Raw genomic sequence first — 22,741 nt, 5'->3', positions numbered from 1 at the left:
ATTGCAAAATGTCCCTTGTGGGCAGGCCTCTTAATGGAGCATGGCCTGAAGATGTGCAGGAAACAAGCACGAGAATGCAGGGTGCTACTGGAGAGCAGTGGGTGAGGTAGACGGCGGCAGAGACTGCTGCGCAGACCCCGGGTAAGGCGGCCTTCCCTGGGCATACGGAGACCTGACAACTCCAGCTTTCTGGAGCTTCATCAGCTCGGCTTCCGCGTTTCGCAGCGCCACTGAGCTCTCTACACTGCCCGGGCGGCCGGAAAGAAACACGTGGCCGGGCAGCCCTGGGCCTGACTGTGACCCAGGCGGCGCCGCTGCCTAGGAACCCACCGGCCCCGGCGGAAGTGGCGGACAGCCAGCCCGGACCGCAGAGCCTTAGAAAACCGCACGGGGCGCGCTCCGCTTGCGGAGCCCTAAGACCCGACGCCTTCTGCGGGCCGCTGGAAAGAAGGCGGGCTTGAAACCGGAGCAAGTAGAATGAGAAGGCGTCGCCCCATTGACGCCACATCCGGCCCGTAGCCTCCTAAACACACGCCATTTCCGGCGTCCAGCCGGTCGAGGAGGGGTGGCAGTTGGGGGAGGCCTCGGGCGCTCCAGCTGCCAACCGTGAGCGAGCTGTCGGCGCTCGGGCCTCGGATTAGGCGTGTGTGCTCGCTGGGCGGGAGCGGAAGCGGAAGCGCTCGCCTCAGGCTTGCGGCGCGGCCCAGACTGCGTTCTCCGCCGGTCAAGGCTGGAGTCCTCGGTGTGGAGCATTCACCCTCCCCGGGGCACGGCTGGCCGCTTTCCTGAAACCAGATTTTTTCCATCTAAATTCACGTCGGTTCTTATTTCTCCTGGCTGGGTCTGTAAGCGGACGGGGAGGTAGTGTGGAGAGGCCCGTAGTGCGAAGCTGTGTGCTAAGTGCTTTTCTGATGCTTTAAAAATTCTTGCAACATTCAAGTGCTGAAGAAATTTTGGGATTCCGGTGAGGCTGTAAAAAAGCCTGTTGGGCAGGTACTCAGAAAACATTGCTTTACGTTTTTCCTTTTCCCTGTTTTAGAATTCTTACTCAGCTACCAATAAGCAGTCGTCTGGTGTTCCTCACGCCATGCCCATTTTTATATTTTGATGCAGTGTATGAATAGTTAATGACAGTATGCAAACTTTTTTAAAGACTGATACAAATCACAGGTGATTAAATGCTCTCAAAACTCCCCACTTATTGGTAGTTTGGACTTAAAGTTTTATAGAATTAAATTTAGATTATCGTGTAATCAGGATCACAACACTTAAAAACATAATTTTTGACATAATTTGATCTAACCATTCTTGAAAAGCTTATAAGAAAGCACACTCATTATTTTTTCAGTACTTGATTTCTGCATCATTACAAAATTACTAAAACGGAACAGGAGCGTTTAGCACCAGTTCCTTTATAATGCTAATTAGGTTGACTGCAGGCCACTTAAAACAGCTTATTAATATTCAGAATTAAGTATATATAAAGTGCTTAGATATGTTTCACTTCTAGAAATCAAGTAACTTCATGATCAAAATAGGTTTACTTGTTTACTTGTTTCATTCGCATAACTTTGTGATTTTAAGGAGGAAAAGTACACGAATTACAAATGTTTTTCAATTTAATCTTATCTACTGTCTTTTAAGCTGGTGAGGTAATAGCCACGATTTCATTATGGGAGTCAACTTTGACTAGTTTGAACAAAAACCAGAGTTTTTTTGTTTTGTTTTTGATGTAGCTGAAGAAGTAACCTGGAAAGTGAAATTGCTACTTGCAGTGCTTGGGGTGAAGCAGTGCATTCATGCTCAGTCATTTCAGTCCTGTTGGACTCTTTGCGAACCCATGAACTGTAGCCTGCCAGGCTCCTCTGTTCATGAGAGTCTCCAGGCAAGAATACTGGAGTGGGTTGCGTGCCCTCTTCCAAGGGAATCTTACCAACCCAGGGACTGAACCTGGGTCTCCTCCATTGGACTCTACCACTGAGCCAACTGGGAAGCCCTCTGGGGTGGAGCAGAGAGACAGGCAAATCAGAGGACACTGGTATAATACTGGTAGCCAGTAGCTTATCCAAATGTACAAGAACTTTTACAGAACTTTAGTGTTAAACGGATGATATCCATCAGAGGGAAATAGGCAAAATGCTGATGTGAATGTATTTCATTTCCCACCCTCCTCTGCCCTAGTGAAATAAGAGAATCACTTGAGTATATGCTTCTCTTGCTTTTTCTGGAAGCCGGGACAGGGGGACAGGCAGTACTGTAGCAGAATGGTTGAAAAGTCAGATGGATCTAAGTGACCACTGTTTCACCTACTCTCTTATGACTTTGAAAAAACTAGGAAACAGAGAAACATTAATGGAAAAATAAATATGAAGTCTGGTTCTTGGCAAATGTCTTGATTCTTATTCTACCAGGAGAAACTAGAGGAGAGGCATAATGAGAATGTTTTCATGTCAAAGGAATATCAGGCTGTAAGAGCAATGGAGCTTCAGTCGCCAATTGCTAGTATAACATGGCAGCCCAGAACTCCAGTGTGTATAACAAACACATTGTTGTAGCCTGCAAACAATAATACTTTTCTTTGTTTTCATACTGTAGCTGTGTCAGCGTGTTATGATGCCGTCTCGTACCAACCTGGCTACTGGAATTCCCAGTAGCAAAGTGAAATACTCAAGACTCTCTAGTACAGATGATGGCTACATTGACCTTCAGGTAAATGCAGAAAGAACCTAATGACGTTAGCTGGCTCTGTTGATGCTGAGTTAGCAGGGAGACCTTCCAGGTTTTGCTGATTGTTCCTAGGGATTAGAGGGAGAGGCAGGAAAGAAACTGCTGACTCTTCAGCCATAGCCTGCAGAAAAAGGGACCTTGGCAGATTAGTTTCAAACCAATATAAATATTGTCCATTTCTGAGAAATTTTAGTTGTGATGCCAGAGTCCAATAGTTGCAAATTTTATTTAGTTTATCTGGAAATAATCAGATTATTTTTTGTTAAGTAGAATTTTTTAAAGACTATGTTACCAGTTTGTTTACACTTCAGTCAAAACCAGTTCATCTTTTAAGGGAGAAACTCACTGCTAAAGCCAGCAGATTGTGGGAATCTTCCTTCTTTCCTGATGTCATGAGATCCAATTTATTAAAGGTATTCTTTGTGGCAAACAGTAAGTAAAACAGAGAATATTTTTTAAATGTGTGTCCTTCCTGATCATTGTTTATAAAGTACTTAAGGGTGTAGCATCTCCTTTTGCCCACTTCCCTTTAGACTAGACTATTTTAGGTGGAACTAGGATCAAAGAAGTAGCAGGAACCCATCCTTTTAAATAAGTAACAGTATAAAGAAATCAATTATTCTTTGTACTTTTGGGACCCACACTTGAAGGAGAGAGATTTTTTTTTATAAAACAGGTTGGAAAAGCTTCCAGTCAGTTTGGTCATACACAAACAGGAGCCAAACCTTAGAAATTTGTCTTTGAATGTTAACCTTGAGTTGAACTTGTTAATAAGGCAGGTTACTTGCTCTGTGGGGCAGCAACTAATGCTTCAGAAAAAATTGTTTTTAAAACCTTTGACCAGATGCCAACTTAACTTTGAATGCCAGAAATCATTTTTTTCTTTCTTACTTTTCCAGAGCTTAATGTTCACTCTTAATCCCTGTAGATTAGTACAGCCTTCCATGTGCAAAGGCATGTTTATTAAAAACGTGTAACATGAAGTGTCCTGTTTTTGTAAGAAAATGATTTTTTTAGCAGTACAATGAGTGGTCTGTGGAATGAGCCTAGAACTAGAAAAAATAACATTCTGCTGGGATTTCCTTACTCGAGTTATTGTTAGAGCAGTAACTGGAACTTCATCTCCTGCAGTCCTTTTCCTTTCTTTCCCAGAGCTGCACTGGGTGGTAGGGCTTATTCAAGACACACTTAGATTGATTCTTCATATCCTCCCTGCCTTAAAGTATCAGTCCTGGTATATTCATAACGCTCTTCCTTGTCTTTTTGTTTGTTTCTCTTCCAGTTTAAGAAAAGCCCTCCTAAGATCCCATATAAGGCCATTGCGCTTGCTACAGTGCTGTTTTTGATTGGCGCCTTTCTCATTATCATAGGCTCCCTCCTGCTGGCAGGCTATATCAGCAAAGGGGTAAGCTAAGGGGCTTGTGGGATTTCCATAAGATGTTTAAAATGTGAGCCACTCTGTTGTCTTGTATGTAGTACAGCATATTTCACCAGAAAGAAGAAAAGGTTGTTTTTGTTTTGTTTTTAAGATTTTGTTCTCAGATAACAAGATGTTTCTTCCTTTGAGCCTCAACAAACTTCTCCCACAGTTCCTATGAGGTGGGTATGGCAGGTGGGCAAATTTTCCCTTTGAGATGTGGGCAGTTTTCCTACCATCATAGTTTGGAACGGTACAGCTGAGTCTAGCACTGAGGATTCCTGAGTGGTAAAGTTTATAACTGGAGTGGGATGCTATTATTGTAACTTTGCAATGCCACAGACATACAACTGTAGTTAGTGTTTGGGCAAAAGCAGTGAGGCTTGTATAGGTCTGGGGCCACTGACCAAGCCAAGACTTTTGGCTCATGGACCAGATCTTTCTTAAATTGGATTTGAAGTTCCTATTGAGCTTCAGTATGATACCTTAGAAACCTAAAGTGGATTTTGGTGATTCTCTCTCTTGGATTGTATAGTAGTGGTAGTGTTAGTCACTCAGTCGTGTCCAACTCTTTGTGACCTCATGGACTGTAGCCCTCCAGGCTGTTCTGTCTGGCGATTTCTCCAGGGGATTTTCCCAACCCAGAGATTGAACCGGGGTTTCCTTCATTGTAGGCAGATTCTCTACCATCTGAACCACCAGGGAAGCCCAAGACAGATGCTTATACACAGCATGTAAACTAATATTGACCATAGTTCACATCTGATCTTCAACACACACCAGACCAGGGGATGATGGTCATATTGCTTTGTATAGGGAACACAGCAAAGAGCTAAAACTCTGGGCATCTTGGAATTAGGAATAGTAGACTGTCACAATAAAATGGCTGCATGTGGCTTTTGAGATGTATATAAATTTGCTTTAGCTGTGTAGCAATTTGTCTTTAGCTATTTTAAAAGTATTATGTGGCTACCAGAGGCTTACTTAGTGCTGTCTAAATTTGAACATTGAACTTCAGGACTGCCTTCAGTTAACTTTATTAATGATGTAAAAGTTGAGAATGGAGGTGAGATCACACCTTGTGTGATTTATAAAAGACTACTTTATAAGTAAAGATAAAGGTATTAACTAAGAAAATCAGTTATTAGATTGTTTTGGTTTTTGGTTTGGTTTGGGGTTTTTTCACTTCTTATTGCAGACATTTCAAATAAAACAGAAGCAGATGAAATAACATAATGAACCCACAGTACATATCCACAGCTGAACATCAACAGTTAGTGACCTTTTGTTTCATCTATACCCCCAACTTTTTTTCCTATGTATACTAAAGCAAATACCAGATTTACATTTGCTGGTAAATTATTATAAGTGTGCATCGTCAGTATGCATCTCTAACAGTTTTTACCTAAATCTAGGGGTATTGTCTTAATACAATTTACCTTGTTTTTCTAGTCCCCTTTTTCTTGCCCACTGATAAATTTAGGAACTTGCTTAGATTTAGATCTACTTTAGTTTTGTTTTAGAAAGAATATTTCATAGGAATGCTGTGTGTTTGCTATTACACATGGGTTCTCAAAGCCTTTAATAGTTTTCTTGCCTTCTGGCTCAGTACATTATCCCAGGCCCATCTGTATATTCCCTGTCCCACAACTTTTAAACAGCCATTTCACTAAGGAGCTCTGGTTTCTTTATGGGAAGTAGATTTAGAACTCATAAACTGGGCATTAATGATGCCGTTACTATTAGTTTTCATTTTTTCCAGGCTTTTTCAGAGACAGAATTAGGAAATAAGTACCCTTTAGAAAACAAGGAAATATTGTATAGACATTGACCTGACCAAAAAGTTCTTTTGGGTTTTTCCAAAACATCTTACAAAAAACCTAAATGAACTTTTTGGCCAATCCAATATGTCATAATAGCTGTAGTATTAGATATTTCCCATGCAAGTTTAAGATTACAGTTTGAACTTAATTTCTTTGCTTGTAGGTATGTATGTCTATCCCAATGATATTGAAATAATTTCTTCATGCCTTATTTGACATTAAATAGTTTAAAAGTAATTGGAGAAGGAAATGGCAACCCACTCCAGTATTCTTGCCTGGAGAATCCCAGGGACAGAGGAGCCTGATGGGCTGCCGTCTGTGGGGTTGCACAGAGTTGGATGCAACTTAGCAGCAGCAGCAGCAGTTTAAAAGTAACAGCAGTTTAATGCTAAGTAAAAGAAGGCTGAATGCACTGTAAGTTTTCTTAGCAACTCTTTTAATCCTTAGGATATATCTCCTTAGGGATGTACAGTCGAAATCCAGAAAAAAATAAACAGAAAAGTAGAAAATGTAAAATAAGATAATAGAAATAGCACCAAGTATGTCAGTTGTGAAAGTTGTAGACCATCATTTTTAATGTTCAAATAATCCCCTTCAAGTTCTCTTCCTTTGGTTTTAAGCTTGCTTTTATTGTCATTGTGTGCCAGCTGAGGCTACTTGCTTTACATGTATCAATCACCTCATTTAATTTCCACTATAACCATGTGAGGTAAATAATCCTATTTCAGTTTTGAATGAAGCAGCCTGTCAGTATATCAATACATTGCATGTATAGCTCTGTTAAAAGCAGATCTTCATAGATTGTGTTGTGGTGGTTTAGTCGTTCAGTTGTGTCCGACTATTGTGACCCAGTGGACAGTAGCCTGCCAGAATCCATGGGATTCTCCAGGCAAGAATACTGGAGTGGGTTGCCATTTTCTTCTCCAGGGGATCTTCCCAACCCAGGAATCAAACCTGGGTCTCCTGCATTGCAGGCAGATTCTTTACCAACTGAGCTATGAGGGAAACCCAGATTGTGTCATAATAAGGGACAAAAAACAAGGCACAGAGTTTGGTATATTCACAACTAAAAACTTTAAAGGAGTAAAAGTTAGCCAAAATATCTGTGAATGAACATGAATAATTTCTTTATAATTTTAGTACTTTGCAATTTTTCTGCAATTGTTAAAGAGACAAAGAGATGTAAACCTTTTCTCTTGGTAGTGTACTTCCCAAAGCTCTGAAAAGTATATTATAACTGATTTATGAATTGGACCCATGACTTTATTTTAAATTTTAATAATTTGCATGTAGTAATGTTTGCTTCCTTCTGCCACCAGGGGGCAGACCGGGCTGTTCCTGTCCTGATCATTGGCATCCTGGTGTTCCTGCCAGGATTTTACCACCTGCGCATCGCCTACTATGCATCCAAAGGCTACCGGGGATACTCCTACGATGACATTCCAGACTTTGATGACTAGCACCCACCCCAGTCCTGAAGAAAAGAGTCACAGATGGAACTGAGCCCAGCTTTAAGACATTGAGCAGAAACTATGACTACGGGCTAAGGAGTTCTGCAGTTTGCAGATGTTAACAAAACTGGCCAAATTTTATGGGTCCATCCTGAAAGATGTTAACTAAGCTCACAAGTAACTGTCATTCGGGCATTCTCTTATTTTTCATTTTCTGGCCCTGGCAAAAAGCTCCTGACAAAAGTTTTTCTGTATGAATATGCATCATGGGAGAAGAACAGTATTAATTGTATGGGAAAGTGGGAGGTTGTTCTGTAGTGGAAAGTGTTCTGCCACCACCCTTTTTAGAGTTGAGGATTCTTTTAAATAGTCCTCATGGTCAGAATGTTCTTATGGCAAATGGAAAAATGTGATATGTCAGATTTCTTATTACTAAGAAATTTATTTTGAAAATATTTTAAGTGTCTTCTCCCCATACTGTTTAACTTTGTGTTCTAGTGGAAGACCTTGGTACAATCAAATATCATTGTGGTGCATCTATATTTTTCACTTGGTTTCTTATTAACAACAACCAGAAATTTTTTAAACCTCAAAGCAAATCTTCAAAATGTAAACACTTTTCTCTGTACACCAATCCTTGGCCATCTCTGATCTGGCTCACTGATAGGTTGGCCAGCATATGATTTGGATCATTCTGTCCTGTGTAGATCAAGAAGTTCTTATATCATACCTTTTGGTTGTTTCCTAAGGAAAAAATGTAGACGAATGGTTATTATTTAGAGTTTATAACCCTGTTAGCACTTTGTATTAATGTCATTCTGCTGAAGATATTAAGAATTGGCCTGGATCTCAGAGGACTGAACTGCCTTAGCTTGATCTGCCTCCTAGCTTGCAAAAAATGACTTGTATTCAAAAGAAATTAAAATGTCAAAATCTAAATCCTAGACTTAAAAATTAATTTTAACCTATTTTAGAAAACAGTTTAATGATTATATGTCTTTGATCCCAATCCCCAGGGCAACCTTCAGTTTCGGTTAACTAGCATTGTGGTTACTTTGCTTTCTAGTCATTGTTTTATTCTGAAGTCAGAGCTATGGTTTTTCCAGTAGTCATGTATGGATGTGAGAGTTGAACTGTAAAGAAAGCTGAGCACTGAAGAATTGATGTTTTTGAACTGTGGTGTTGGAGAAGACTCTTGAGAATCCCTTGGACTGCAAGGAGATCCAACCAGTCAATCTTACAGGAAATCAGCCTGAATGTTCATTGGAAGGACTGATGCTGAAGCTGAAACTCCAGTATTTTGGCCACCTGATGCCAAGAACCAACTCATTGGAAAAGACCCTGATGCTGGGAAAGATTGAAGGTGGGAGGAGAAGGGGTTGACAGAGGATGAGTTGGTTGGATGGCATCACTAATGTGATAGACATGAGTTTGAGTAGGCTCCAGGAGTTGGTGATGGACAGGGAAGCCTGGCATGCTGTAGTCCATGGAGTCGCAAAGAGTGGGACACGACTGAGCGACTGAACTGAATGAATGGATTTGGATGATTATAAGGCTGGAAGTGCCATTGGCTGAGATTTGAAGGGCTATAGGTAGAGTGGTGTTATTGGGGAGGATGAGTTCAGCTTCGGATGTATTAAATTTAGATGTCTACTTGACATCCAAGTGGAAATACTGAGTAGGCAATTGCAATATGTAGTTTGGAGTTTGGGAAGGAAGTCAAAACTATAGTTACAAATTTGGGAGTCAGTATTGGGGTGGTATCTAAAAGCTGTTACACCCTCACAGTGGGCACAAATGGGGAAAAATATCTAGTCTAAGACTCAGGAAATGAGGGACAGGGAGAGGGTGACCTGAGGCAGCCACCAAGGTTAGGTGCATTTGGTAATGGGAGAATAGGTTGGGGAGTATAGTAGTCTAAAGTTCCTGGGCTGTGACAGTGAAAAGGTGAGGAAATATATAAAGCTTAGTATCCTTGGCAGTGTTTGCAAAGCTAAGAACCAGAAGGCTTTGGCCAGACTAAATTATTTGGCCATTTTTTAAGGGTAATGATAACTACTAATAAGGGGGAAAAAATTAAAATGGAATGGTGGGGGGAGTAAACAGCCAGTTCCCAAGGTTGTCTAGGTAAGTTTCTTGTATCCCTTTCTAGAAATGTTCTAAGCACTATCTGTATCTGTTTTTCAAAAAAAAACTGACTCACATTCTATAGTTCTATAACTTTTTTCCCTACATACTCAGTTTTGTGTATCTTTCTATATCCCAGAGATTAGCCACATTTCTTTTTAATGCCCATCATATGTATAGTTTCCCAAGTTGTGCATGTAGTCATAGGGTCCTAAGAACAGAGACCATAAAAATCAGATTCCTGGAATGGTAGTCATATCTTCAATCCCCTGAGGAGTGGCCTTTGCTATTGTATTTGAACAGTCAGGTTCATAATCTCATAATGTAGTTGAAATTGTTAACAGAAGTATTTTTCATTAAGCCAAAATCAGACTTTATGTAACTATGCAATGACAGTAGTGGTATATTGTGCTTTCTAGAAAACGTATAAACCTCCATAATAATGGTCAGTGTTTCTTGAACGCTTTGCCAAATGTTGTGCCAGGCAATTTCATTACATGTTTCTACTATATTTTAATATTTAGGAAAACCCTGAATTGAGAAAGATTCTTAGATAAAAAGTTAATATTTGGGACTCATGTTTAAGCAAAGTGTGCCCTAGATTTATAAGGATTTTCTTATTTGCAACAGCAATTATGCCTCTCATTAGTCATTTCCAAGGCTAAAAATCTTCCCCAGTTGTGTCAGCTGTTCTGTTAATATATATGATGGCAGTTTCAGGCCCATTCTCTCTGGATAAGCTTTACCTGGTCTGTGTGCCAGAAGCATGTTGGTTGCTTCCTTTCTGCCAAGAATTTTTAGGTGCTGAGTATTATAGGAAAAGATAAGGCTTAGTCAGTGAGAAGCAGAGGTTGGCCAGAATTGTTTTAAAAATGGAAAAGTTCAGCTGAACCTAATTTGGGGCTTTTCTTGAAAAAAAAAAAAAAAATAGATTTTTATTGCTCAGAGACAACCAATTGGAGCAAAATAGTAAGTGAAGCAGCTTTGAGCAGAATTGTCCAATTCACTGCAGTCCCCACCATTGCTTGGTTCCTTTTGTATCAGACCTGTTAGTTTTCTTCATTAAGGGCAAAAAGTGTATCTCACAGTTTCACAAAGTCTAATACAGTGCTTGTGGGCATTTAGGTTTATTGAATGAAGAACCAGTGCATTTCTGCACCAGGGTGCAGTGTTTTGAGGTACAAACAGATGGGCTGGTGTTGTTTCATTCAATTTCCTAAATGACCCTCTTCAGCTGCCGGGGAAGCCGGCTGCTCTGTAGACAAGATTTGATACTACCTGGTGAGTCAAGTCTGCCTGACACCCTCTGCTCAGGCCAGTGAGCCCAGTTCACAACCACCTCCAAGTCGCCGCCTCCAGGTTGTGCACAGAGGAGCCTCCATTACTGGTCCAGTGAGGGAGGCAGGTAAGGGACAAGAGCGGCTTTGACTGCTGACCTTCAGAGGGTCATGAACCGAGTCAGTTCAGCTTATTTGGTTTCTCTGTCATCTAAATTCCTATCCTAAGGCTTCTTTCCTGGATTCAGTCCCACAGGCTCCTAGCCTCATGGTGTGTAGTTCAGTTATGGTTGAATGCCAGCGTGGGATGGGTATAGACTGTGTCTCATTTGCCGCAAGGTATTGCGCAAGTTTCTTCTGGACCCTGGGTTTCCTTATAATGTAGGGATAAACCAGTTCCTACCCCATAGGGTAATTGTGTTGCCGTTTAGTTGCTAAGTCCTGTCCACCTCTTTTGTGACCCCGTGTACTGTAGCCTGCCAGGCTCTTCTGTCCATGGGATTTCCCAGACAATACTGGAGTGGGTTGCCATTTCCTACTCCATGGGATCTTCCCAACCCAGGGATCAAACCCGTGTCTCCTGCATTGACAGGTGGGTTCTTTGTCGCCAAACCACCAGGGAAGCCCAGGGTAATTGTGAGGGTTAAATAAAACAATGTAGAAGGGTGTTTCACACAGCCTGGCACCCACTAAGTGGAAGCTGCTGTTTGAGAGTGAAGACGTTCACTCCTTTGGCTTCAGGGAGTAGTGCTGGGAATGAAGCAGAGAGGAGAGAGCCTATCTGTTATCCCTGAGGCCAGCCTGGGAAAACTGCCGTTCCGTGGTGGAGTGAACCCAGAGCCAGGGGGCAAAGCCAGTATGGCAGTCCTGCCTCCTTCCCTGACAGCTGCCTGTGGGAGAGGGTGAGGAGGTCTCCAGCCCCCACCCTTCTCCAACATATAGCTGCTCTGGTCCTGCTCTCGTTGAACACAAGGGGAAGGGAAGGACCATGGCATCCCACTGTAACCAACACACGGACCGCCAGAGGCCCCGCAAGGAAGGCTGTGCAGCTGAGGTGATGCGGCTGGAGAGCACCATCAAACCACCTCTCCCTAGAGCCTGTGGCCTCTTCCTCCCATGGTCCCTGTTGGACCTCGTTTCTTCCTGCACTTTCACTTCTCAGTCTTGCCCCCTTGTTATTCCAAGTGGGCTCTGTGGACCAGCAGCATCAGCAGTGTCCTAGAGCTTGTTGAGTATGAAGAATCTTGGGCCTGCCCCAGACTTCTAAATCAGAACCTGCATTCCAACAAGACCTCCGGGGAGTCATTGCCTTGTCAGTGCCTGAGGACCACTGATCTGGGGTGTCCCGTGCCCCAGTCCATTCCCTCCCTTTAGGACTGGACCTCCTCTGGTAGTGCCAATAGTTAGGGATAGAGGGTACCCAGGAGGGTAGCCCCTCCTCCATCCACCATTATTCTCTAGCCAAACAGTAACCCCCAGGGTCTTGGGAAAGCTTCACAGAAGTGGTACAGAAAAAATGCAGGACAGCTTTGTGAAGATTCATTTTTGTGAGCAGTGAGAAATCGAAACAGAAAAATTCCCACAGATGGGGAAGGTCCATGGCAGGAGTGGAAGCACACTTTGGTGCTCTGAAGGCCAGGAAACGGGACAACATATACTTTATGACCTAATTAGAGACAGGATGTTTTGTCTTGATGTCTGGGGGAGGCTGACCTGGTGGTTAAGAAATTTACCCTGGGGAAAAAAAAGAATAAATAAACAAAATAAGAAATTTACCCTGAACACTGAGTTGCTGGCTTTCCTCCCTGTCTCCCTGGGTCTCTGATGCCTCCAGTCTTTTCATTGCTGTCACTAACTTGGAAAGAGCCAACTAGAAAATGCTCCAGTCTGGGAGATGAAAGTTCTTGGCCAAGATGCTAATCCTTCAAGAGGGTTTTCTCTTAGATTGATGTCCACTGAGTTTGCTCTGAGATCACCACCCACAGGACCACCATCCCCAAACAACTGAAAAGATGGCAGCAGCAAACTCACCATCACAGCCTAGGAGGGTTTATGGCCTGGCTAAGCTGAGACAATAACTCATCGTGGGTGGGAGGGATGACCTTGTGGAGCTGGTGGTTAGTTAGATCTCTCTGGACATAGTTCCCTGCTCCTGCCCCTGGACCATGATCTGAACATTTTAGCTGAGAGCTCTAAGTTTTTGCTTGTTGGGGATGTCAGAAAATGACAAGTATTTTCCCTATCTAATGGAGAGTGAAACCACAGTGAGACCAAAAGAGCCATGGAATGATGCTGGCACTAAGTCAAGCTCATTCTGAATACTGACTCAAGGTGGTATTCCATTGTGTTGCTCTCCCGGGTGTTTGCATCCTGCCTCCAAAAAGGAGCCAGGGAGTCTTCTCCTCGTTTCATCTCATTAATTGGCAATAAAGGAAGTTAACTCCTCAAAATACAGAGATATAGATTTTGCAATCTAGAAAAACAAGGCAGGCACAACGTCTGTGAAAGTCACATACAGTGTTAGCAGAGTGAAACCACATTTACTAAGTAAGTCTCAGGTCACCAAAACTTGAAACTTAAGAGTACTTTGGAGGCAAAATATGTCATTACTAAAACAACTCTAACGTTAGACCACAAGCTTTGAAAACAAATCTGTCATTTTTTTTTTTTTTTCTTGGCTGCACCATGTGACTTACAGGATCTTAGTTCCCCAACCAGAGATTGAACCTGGGCCACGGAAGTGAAAGCACTGAGTCTTAACCACTGGACCTCCAGGGAACTCTCAAGTCCACCTTGATACAATTAGGTCTTCCATGAGTCTTATTGGTTAGGGTTAACCTTCATTTTATCTCCAGACTTTGATTTAAATTTGCCTATTAATTCACCATGAATTCTAATTTTAAGTTTATCCATGAAATATTTGGGGACATCTACTATTAACAACCTAGATAGCATATTAAAAAGCAGAGACATTACTTTGCCAACAAAGGGCCGTCTGGTCAAGGTTATGGTTTTTCCAGTGGTCGTGTATGGATGTGAGAGTTGGACTGTGAAGAAAGCTGAGCACCGAAAAATCGATGCTTTTGAACTATGGTGTTGGAGAAGACTCTTGAGAGTCCCTTGGACTGCAAGGAGATCCAACTAGTCCATCCTAAAGGAGATTAGTCCTGGGTGTTCTGGGTGCTGGAGCTGAAACTCCAGTACTTTGGCCACCTGATGCAAAGAGCTGACTCATTGGAAAAGACACTGATGCTGGGATGGATTGGGGGCAGGAGGAGAAGGGGACGACAGAGGATGAGATGGTTGGATGGCATCACCGACTCGATGGACATGGGTTTGAGTAAACTCTGAGAGTTGGTGATACACAGGGAGGCCTGGCGTGCTGTGATTTGTGGGGTCGCAAAGAGTCAGACACGACTGAGTGACTGAACTGAACTGAATTGAACTATTAACATTTGCCTAGACAAACTAAGAATGTCCACTTCCTCCAGAAGTTTTCAGCTTACTGAGGGAGAAAGAGATCCATACCTGAACTGGCTAAATGCAATAAGTACTACTAATGAGTAATTTAGAAAATGTTTGCTCTTCTAAGTAGATCGGAGAAGAAAGGAGGCTCAACAGTCTCTGAAGAACGTCTGGCTGAGACAAGGCTCAAGGGCGGGTGGGAGGGAAATTTGGGCTGGTCCCAAACTGATGATGGGTACTGTGGTCTGGGTACCCAGGCTGAGCATTGGGAAAGCTGGGGATTAAGGTTGCCAGAGTGACACAGAACTAGGTTGTGACCAGCTAAGGAATGAGGAGCTATGACAATTTTCTTTTTAAATTTTGTTTTCTTTTTCTCAAAATTATCAGTGTATATATCTGACAAAGTTGTGTGGTCCCGTCAGGCTGGTCATGAAAATCAGTAGTCTTCTGCAAGGGAAGAGGAGCCCTTTTCCCTTGCTCCCCCCGAAACACTCACCTTCAGTTCTTCTAGCTTTAACTTTTTATATTGACTTCAATATCGCCACATGAAATATTTATATTACCATTTAACAGTGTTTCAGTATTAGGCCGAGTCAATTGATTTTCTCCAGTGGATACATACTTCCAGGCCCTCCATTTTCTCCATAAAATTATGTCACTGTGATCAGATCAATATTAAATGTTGACATTACCAAGAATATATACGCCCTATTTTACAGATAAGCCAGGACAGATATTTATGACTTTGGCTTTAAAAGGAAACAATTTTGAGCTTTTCATGGAATTAACCATCTTGTTTTGTTTGTTTGCATAATTTTCCATATCAGTTAGGTTCAGTTCAGTCACTCAGTCATGATTGCAAACTCTTTGCAAATCCAACTCTTTGCAAACCCATGGACTGCAGTACTCCAGGCCTCCCTGTCCATCACCAACTCCCGGAGCTTACTCAAACTCATGTCCATCATGATATCCATGGTGATGTCATCCAACCATCTCATCCTGTGTCGTCCCCTTCTCCTCCTGCCTTCAGTCTTGCCCAGCATCAGGGTCTTTTCCAGTGAGTCAGCTCTTTGTATCAGGTGGCCAAAGTATCAGAGTTTCAGCTTGAGAATAAATTCTTCCAATGAATATTCAGGACTGATTTCCTTTAGGATTGACTGATTGGAGTTCCTTGCAGTCCAAGGGACTCTTAAGAGTCTTCTCCAACACCACAGCTCAAAAACAACAATTCTTCGGTGCTCAGCTTTCTTTATAGTCCAACTCTCACATATATATATGACTACTGGAAAAACCATATCTCTGACTAGATGGACCTTTGTTGACAGAGTAATGTCTCTGCTTTTTAATATGTACTCTAGGTTAGTCATAACTTTTCTTCCAAGGAGCAAGCATCTTTTAATTTCATGGCTGCAGTCACCATCTGTAGTGATTTTGGAGCCCAAAAAAATAAAGTCTGACACTGTTTCCACTGTTTCCCCATCTATTTGCTGTGAAGTGATGGGACCAGATGCCATGATCTTAGTCTTCTGAAGTTGAGCTTTAAGCCAACTTTTTCACTCTCCTCTTTCACTTTCATCAAGAGGCGCTTTAGTTCTTCTTCGCTTTCTGCCATAACAGTGGTGTCATCTGCATATCTGAGGTTATTGATATTTCTCCCAGCAATCTTGATTCCAGCTTCTGCTTCATCCAGCCCAGCTTTTCTCATGATTTACTCTGCATAGATGTTAAATAAGCAGGGTGACAATATACAGCTTTGACATACTCCTCTCCCGATTTAGAACCAGTCTGTTGTTCCATGTCCAGTTCTAACTGTTGCTTCTCTTTTTTAAATTAATTTATTTTTTATTGGAGGATAATTGCTTTATAGAGTTTTGCTGTTTTCTGTCAAACCTCAGCATGAATCAGCCACCGGTATACATATATCCCCTCCCTTTTGAAAGTCCCTCCCATCTCCCTCCCCATCCCATCCCTCTAGGTTGATACAGAGCCCCTGTTTGAGTTTCTTGAGCCATATAGCAAATTCCCATTGGCTATCTATTTTACATATGGTAATATAAATTTCCATGTTACTCTTTCGTATATTTCACCCTCTCCTCCCCCTCCCCATGTTCATAAGTCTGTTCTCTATGTCTGTTTCTCCATGCTGCCCTCTAAATAAATTCTTCAGTACCATTTTTCTAGATTCCATATATATGTGTTAGAATATGGTATTTATCTTTCTCTTTCTGACTCACTTCACTCTGTATAATAGGTTCTAAGTTCATCCACCTCATCAAAACTGACTCAAATGCGTTCCTTTTAATGGCTGAGTAATATTCCATTGTGTATATATACCACACTTCTTTATCCATTCATCCATCGATGGACATCTAGGTTGCTTCCATGTCCTAGATATTGTAAATAGTGCTGCAATGACAATGGGATACATGTGTCTCTTTCAATTTTGGTTTCCTCAGGATATATGTCTAGGAGTGGGATTGCTGGGTCATCTGGTGGTTTTATTCCTAGTTTATTAAGGAATCTCCATACCGTCTTCCATAGTGGCTGTATCAATTTACATTCCCACCAAAGGTGCAAGAGTGTTCCTTTTTCTCCATACCCTTTCCAGCATTTATTGTCTGTAGACTTTTTGATGAGGGCCATTCTGACTGGTATGAGGTGATATCTCATTGTAGTTTTGATTTGCATTGCTCTATTAATGAGCGATGTTGAGCACCTTTTCATGTGTTTGTTAGCCTTCTGTATGTCTTCTTTGGAGAAATGTCTGTTTAGGTCTTTTTCCCACTTTTTGATTGGGTTGTTTGTTTTTCTGGTATTGAGTTGTATGAGCTGCCTTTATATTTTGGAAATTAATCCTTTGTCAGTTGTTTCATTTGCTATTATTTTCTCTCATTCTGAGGGTTGTCTTTTCACCTTGCTTATACTGTCCTTTGGTGTGCAAAAGGTTTTAAGTTTAATCAGGTCCCACTTGTTTATTTTTGTTTTTATTTCCATTACTCTAGGAGGTGGGTCATAGAGGATCTTGCTTTGATTTATATCATCGAGTGTTCTGCCTATGTTTTCCTCTAAGAGTTTTATAGTTTCTGGTCTTACATTTAGATCTTTAATCCATTTTGTGGATTAATCCTTACACAATCCATCTTTGTGTATGGTGTTAGGAAGTGCTCTAATTTCATTCTTTTACATGTAGATGTCCAGTTTCCCAGCACCATTTATTGAAGAGGCTGTCTTTGCCCTGTTGTATATTCTTGCCTCCTTTGTCAAAAATAAGGTACCCATAGGTACATGGGTTTATTTCTGGGCTTTCTATCTTGTTTCATCTGTCTGTGTTTCTGTTTTTGTGCCAGTACCATGCTGTCTTGATGACTGTAGCTTTGTAGTATAATCTGAAGTCAGGAAGCTTGATTCCTCCAGTTCCATTCTTCTTTCTCAAAACTGCTTTGGCTATTCAGGGTCTTTTTTGTTTCCATATGAATTGTGAAATTTTTTGTTCTAGTTCTGTGAAAAATGCCATTGGTAATTTGATAGAGATTGCATTAAATCTGTAGATTGCTTTTGGTAGTATAGTCATTTTCACAATATTGATTCTTCCTACCCAGGAACATGGAATATCATTTGGTCTGTTTATATCATCCTTGATTTCTTTCATTAGTGTCTTATAATTTTCTGTATACAGTTCTTTTGTCTCCTTAGGTAAGTTTCTTCCTAGATATTTAATTCTTTTTGTTGCAGTGGTGAATAGGATTGATTCCTTAATTGCTCTTTCTGATTTTTTATTGTTAGTATATAGAAATGCAAGTGATTTCTGTGTACTGATGTTGTATCCTGCAGCTTTGCTAAATTCACTGATTAGCTCTAGTAATTTTCTGATAACTATCTTTAGGGTTTTCTATGTACAGTATCATGTCATCTGCAAACAGTGAGAGCTTTACTTCTTCCTTTCCTTTTATTTCTTTTTCTTCTCTGATTGCTGTCTCTAGGACTTCCAGAACTATGTTGAATAATAGTGGTGAAAGTGAACACCCTTGTCTTGTTCCTGATCTTAGGGAGAATGCTTTCAGTTTTTCACCATTGAGAATAATATTTGCTGTAGGCTTATCATATATGGCCTTTACCATGTTGAGGTAGGTACCTTCTATGCCCATTTTTTGAAAAGTTTTAATCATAAATAGGTGCTGAATTTTGTCAAAGGCTTTTTTGCATCTATTGAGATGATCATATGGTTTTAATCTTTCAATTTGTTAATATAGTGTATCACATTGACTGATTTCTGTGTATTGAAGAATCCTTCCATCCCTCAAATAAACCCAACTTGATCATGGTGTATAAACTTTTTGATATGTTGCTAAATTCTGTTTGCTAAAATTTTGTTGAGGATTTTTGCATCTATGTTCATCAGTGATATTGACCTGTAGTTTTCTTCTTTTGTGTTTTCTTTGTCTGGTTTTTGTATCAGGGTGATGATGGCCTCATAGAATGAGTTTGTAAGTGTTCCTTCTTCTGCAATTGTTTGAAAGAGTTTTAGAAGGATAGGCATTAGCTCTTCTCTAAATGTTTGATAGAATTCTCCTGTGAAGCCATCTGGCCCTGGGCTTTTGTTTTTTGGGAGATTTTGATCATAGCTTCAATTTCAGTGCTTGTAATTGGGTTGTTCATAATTTCTATTTCTTCCTGCTCAGACTTGGAAGATTGAACTTTTCTAAGAATCTGTCCATTTATTCCAGGTTATCTATTTTATTGCCATATAGTGTTCATAATAACCTTTTATAACCCTTTGTATTTCTGCATTGTCTATTCTCCATGTATTGGAGAATACATGTATTCTCCAATGTATTTCTCCATATACATTTCTACTTTTGTTGATTTGATTCTTCTCTCTTTTTTTCTTGATGAGTCTGGCTAAGGGTTTGTCAATTTTGTTTATCTTCTCAAAGAACCAGCTTTTAGTTTTATTAATCTTTACTATTGTTTCTTTCATTTCTTTTTCATTTATTTCTGCTCAGATCTTTATGATTTCTTTCCTTCTACTAATTTTGGGGTTTTTTTCTTCTTCTTCCAGTTGCTTTAGGTGTAAAGTTAGGTTGTCTATTTGATGTTTTTCTTGTTTCTTGAGGTAGGATTGTATTGCTATAAACTTCCCTCTTAGAACTGCTTTTGCTGTATCCCATAGGTTTTGAGTTGTCATGTTTTCATTGTCATTTGTTTTTAGAAATTGTTTGATTTCCCTTTTGGTTTCTTCAGTAACCTGTTGGTTATTTAGAAATGTGTTGTTTAATCTCCATGTGTTTGTGTTTCTTACAGTTTTTTTTTTTTTTCTTGTAATTGATATCAAGTCTCATAGCATTGTGGCTGGAGAAGATGCTTGATATGATTTCAATTTTCTTAAATTTACTGAGGTTTGATTTGTGACCCAAGATTTGGTCTATCCTGGAGAATATTCCCTGTGCACCTGAGAAGAAGGTATATTCTTCTGCATTTGGATGGAATGTCCTGAAGATTTCAATGAGATCCATCTCATCCAATGTATCATTTAAGACTTGTGTTTCCTTATTTTCTGTTTTGATCTGTCCATCGGTGTGAGTGGGGTGTTAGAGTATCCTACTATTATTGAGTTACTGTGAGTTTCTCCTTTTATGTCTGTTAGTGTTTGTCTTATGTATTGAGGTGCTCCTTTGTTGGGTGCATAGATATTTATAATTGTTATGTCTTCCTCTTGGATTGATCCTTTGATAATTATGTAGTGTCTTCCTTGTCTCTTGTAATCTTCTTTATTTTAAGGTCTATTTTGTCTGATATGAGGATTGCTACTCCAGCTTTTTTTTTTGCCTCCCATTTGCATGGAATATATTTTTGCATCCTCTCACTTTCAGTCTATATCTTGAGGTCTGAAGTGGGTTTCTTGTAGACAGCATATATATGGGTCTTGTTTTTGTATCCATTCAGCCAATCTGTGACTATACGAAAGCCTTTGTGTGGATCACAATAAACTGTGGAAAATTCTGAAAGAGATGGGAATACCAGACCACCTGACCTGCCTCTTGAGAAACCTATATGTAGGTCAGGAAGCAACAGTTAGAACTGGACATGGAACAACAGACTGGTTCCAAATAGGAAAAGGAATACGTTAAGGCTGTATATTATCACCCTGTTTATTTAATTTATATGCAGAGTATATCATGAGAAACTCTGGGCTGGAAGAAGCACAAGCTGGAATCAAGATTGCTGGGAGAAATATCAATAACCTCAGATATGCAGATGACACTTATGGCAGAAAGCAAAGAAGAACTAAAAGGCCTCTTGATGAAAGTGAAAGAGGAGAGTGAAAAAGTTGGCTTAAAGCTCAACATTCAGAAAACTAAGATCATGGCATCTGTTCCCATCACTTCATGGCAAATAGATGGCGAAACAGTGGAAACACTGTCAGACTTTATTTTGGGGGGCTCCAAAATCACTGCAGATGGTGATTGCAGCCATGAAATTAAAAGACTCCTACTCCTTGGAAGGAAAGTGATGACCAACCTAGATAGCACATTAAATAGCAGAGACATTACTTTGCCAACAAAGGTCCGTCTAGTCAAGGTTATGGTTTTTCCAGTGGTCATGTATGGAGGTGAGAGTTGGACTGTGAAGAAAGCTGAGTGCCAAAAAATTGATGCTTTTGAACTGTGGTGTTGGAGAAGACTCTTGAGAGTCCCTTGGACTGCAAGGAGATCCAACCAGTCCATCCTAAAGGAGATCAGTCCTGGGTGTACACTGGAAGGACTGATGCTGAAGCTGAAACTCTAATACCTTGGCCATGGGAAGTATTGACTCATTGGAAAAGACCCTGATGCTGGGAGGGATTGGGGGCAGGAGGAGAAGGGGTTGACAGAGGATGAGGTGGTTGGATGGCATCACTGACTCGATGGACATGTGTTTGAGTAAACTCCGGGAGTTTGTGATGGACAGGGAGGCCTGGTGTGCTGCGATTCATGGGGTCGCAAAGAGTCGGACACGACTGAGCGACTGAACTGAACTGAGCCAATCTGTGTCTTTTGGCTCGAGCATTTAATCTATTTACATTTAAAGTAATTATTGATCTATATGTTCCTATTGCCCTTTCTAATTGTTTGGGGTTGATTTTTTAGATCTTTTTTCTTCTGTTGTATTTCTTGACTATAGAAGTCCATTTAACATTTGTTGTAAAGGTGGTTTGGTGGTACCGCATTCTCTTAACTTTTGCTTGTCTGAAACGCTTTTTATTTCTCCATCAATTTTGAATGAGATCCTTGCTGCATACAGTAATCTTGGCTGTAGATTTTCCCCTTTCAGTACTTTAAATATCGCCGTCAGGATGGCCGAGCGGTCTAAGTCGCTGCGTTCAGTACTTTAAATATATCCTGCCATTCCCTTCTAGCCTGCAGACTTTCTGCTGAAGGGTCAGCTGTTAAGAGCATGGCATTTCCCTTGTATGTTACTTGTTGCTTCTCCCTTGCTGATTTTAATATTCTTTCCTAGTGTTTAGTCTTTGTTAGTTTAATTAGTATGTGTCTTGGTGTGTTTCTCCTTGGGTTTACTCTGTATGGGACTCTGTGCCTCTTGGACTTGATTGGCTATTTCCTTTTCCATGATGGGGTAATTTTCAACTATAATCTCTTCAAAAATTTTCTCATACCCTTTCTTTTTCTCTTCTTCTTCTGGGACCCCTATAATTCAAATGTTGGTACATTTGATATGGTCCCAGAGGTCTCTGAGACCGTCCTCAGCTCTTTTCATTTTTCTTACTTTATTCTGCTCTTCACAACTTATTTCCACCATTTTACCTTCCAGCTCACTGATTCATTCTTCTGTTTCAGATATTCTGCTACTAATTCCTTCTAGGGTATTTTTAATTTCAGTAATCGTGTTGTTTGTCTCTGTATGTTTATTCTTTAATTCCTCTAAGTCTTAGTTTATTGATTCTGGCATTTTCTCCATTTTGTTTTCAGGGTTTTGATCATCTTTACTATCATTATTATGAATTCTTTCTCAGGTAATTTTCCTATTTCCTCTTCATTTATTTGGACTTCTGTGTTTCTAGTTTGTTCCTTCATTTGTGCAGTATTTCTCTGCCTTTTCATTTTTTTTTTTTTTTTTAACTTATTTTGTTTGAGGTCTCCTTTTCCCAGACTTCAAGGAAAGTTGAATTGTTTCCTTGAAGAAGGTTGAATTCTTTCTTCCTTTTGGTTTCTGCCCTCCTAAGGTTCATCCAGTAGTTTGTGTAAGCTTCATATAGGGTGAGATTTGTGGTGATTTTTTGTTTATTTGTTTGTTTTTCCTCTGATGGGAAAGGCTGAGTGAGGTGGTTATCCTGTCTGCTGGTGATTTGTATTTTGTTTTGTTTGATTTTTAGATGAGGCATCCTGCATAGGGTGCTATTGATGGTTGGGTGATGTATTCATGTGGTTTCCTTTGTGTGAGTTCTCACTATTTGAT

The 22,741-nt window shown here is 40.6% G+C and overlaps 1 protein-coding gene across 3 annotated transcripts; it reads left to right on the top strand.

Moving 5' to 3' along the window:
- Positions 1 to 565: 565 nt before the first annotated feature.
- TMEM230 (transmembrane protein 230) lies at positions 566 to 8,357 on the top strand. 3 transcript variants are annotated; one of them, XM_043480462.1, is made up of 5 exons: positions 566 to 993; positions 2,596 to 2,709; positions 3,062 to 3,140; positions 4,010 to 4,132; positions 7,287 to 8,357. In XM_043480462.1, the coding sequence occupies exons 2-5, from the start codon at positions 2,687 to 2,689 to the stop codon at positions 7,425 to 7,427; spliced, it is 366 nt and encodes a 121-aa protein (XP_043336397.1). In that variant the 5' UTR covers positions 566 to 993; positions 2,596 to 2,686; the 3' UTR covers positions 7,428 to 8,357. The 3 variants fall into 3 exon arrangements, with proteins under 3 accessions (XP_043336397.1, XP_043336399.1, XP_043336398.1); XM_043480464.1 differs by lacking the exon at positions 3,062 to 3,140 and having other exon boundaries at positions 571 to 816; XM_043480463.1 differs by lacking the exon at positions 3,062 to 3,140 and having other exon boundaries at positions 576 to 993.
- The last annotated feature ends 14,384 nt before the right edge of the window (positions 8,358 to 22,741 follow it).

The sequence above is a fragment of the Cervus canadensis genome, chromosome 10, assembly GCF_019320065.1.
Source record: "Cervus canadensis isolate Bull #8, Minnesota chromosome 10, ASM1932006v1, whole genome shotgun sequence".
NCBI classification, from domain to species: Eukaryota; Metazoa; Chordata; class Mammalia; order Artiodactyla; family Cervidae; genus Cervus; species Cervus canadensis.
Note: the sequence above shows the minus strand (reverse complement) of the source record. Positions and strands in the feature narration are given on the sequence as shown.

Bases quoted from the DNA above. Each gene is read 5' to 3' on its own strand.
- TMEM230 (XM_043480462.1), top strand. From the start codon at position 2,687: ATGATGGCTACATTGACCTTCAG. The intron at 2,710-3,061 runs GTAAATGCAGAA...TCATCTTTTAAG, and splicing joins ATGGCTACATTGACCTTCAG to GGAGAAACTCACTGCTAAAG. The intron at 4,133-7,286 runs GTAAGCTAAGGG...TTCTGCCACCAG, and splicing joins CAGGCTATATCAGCAAAGGG to GGGGCAGACCGGGCTGTTCC.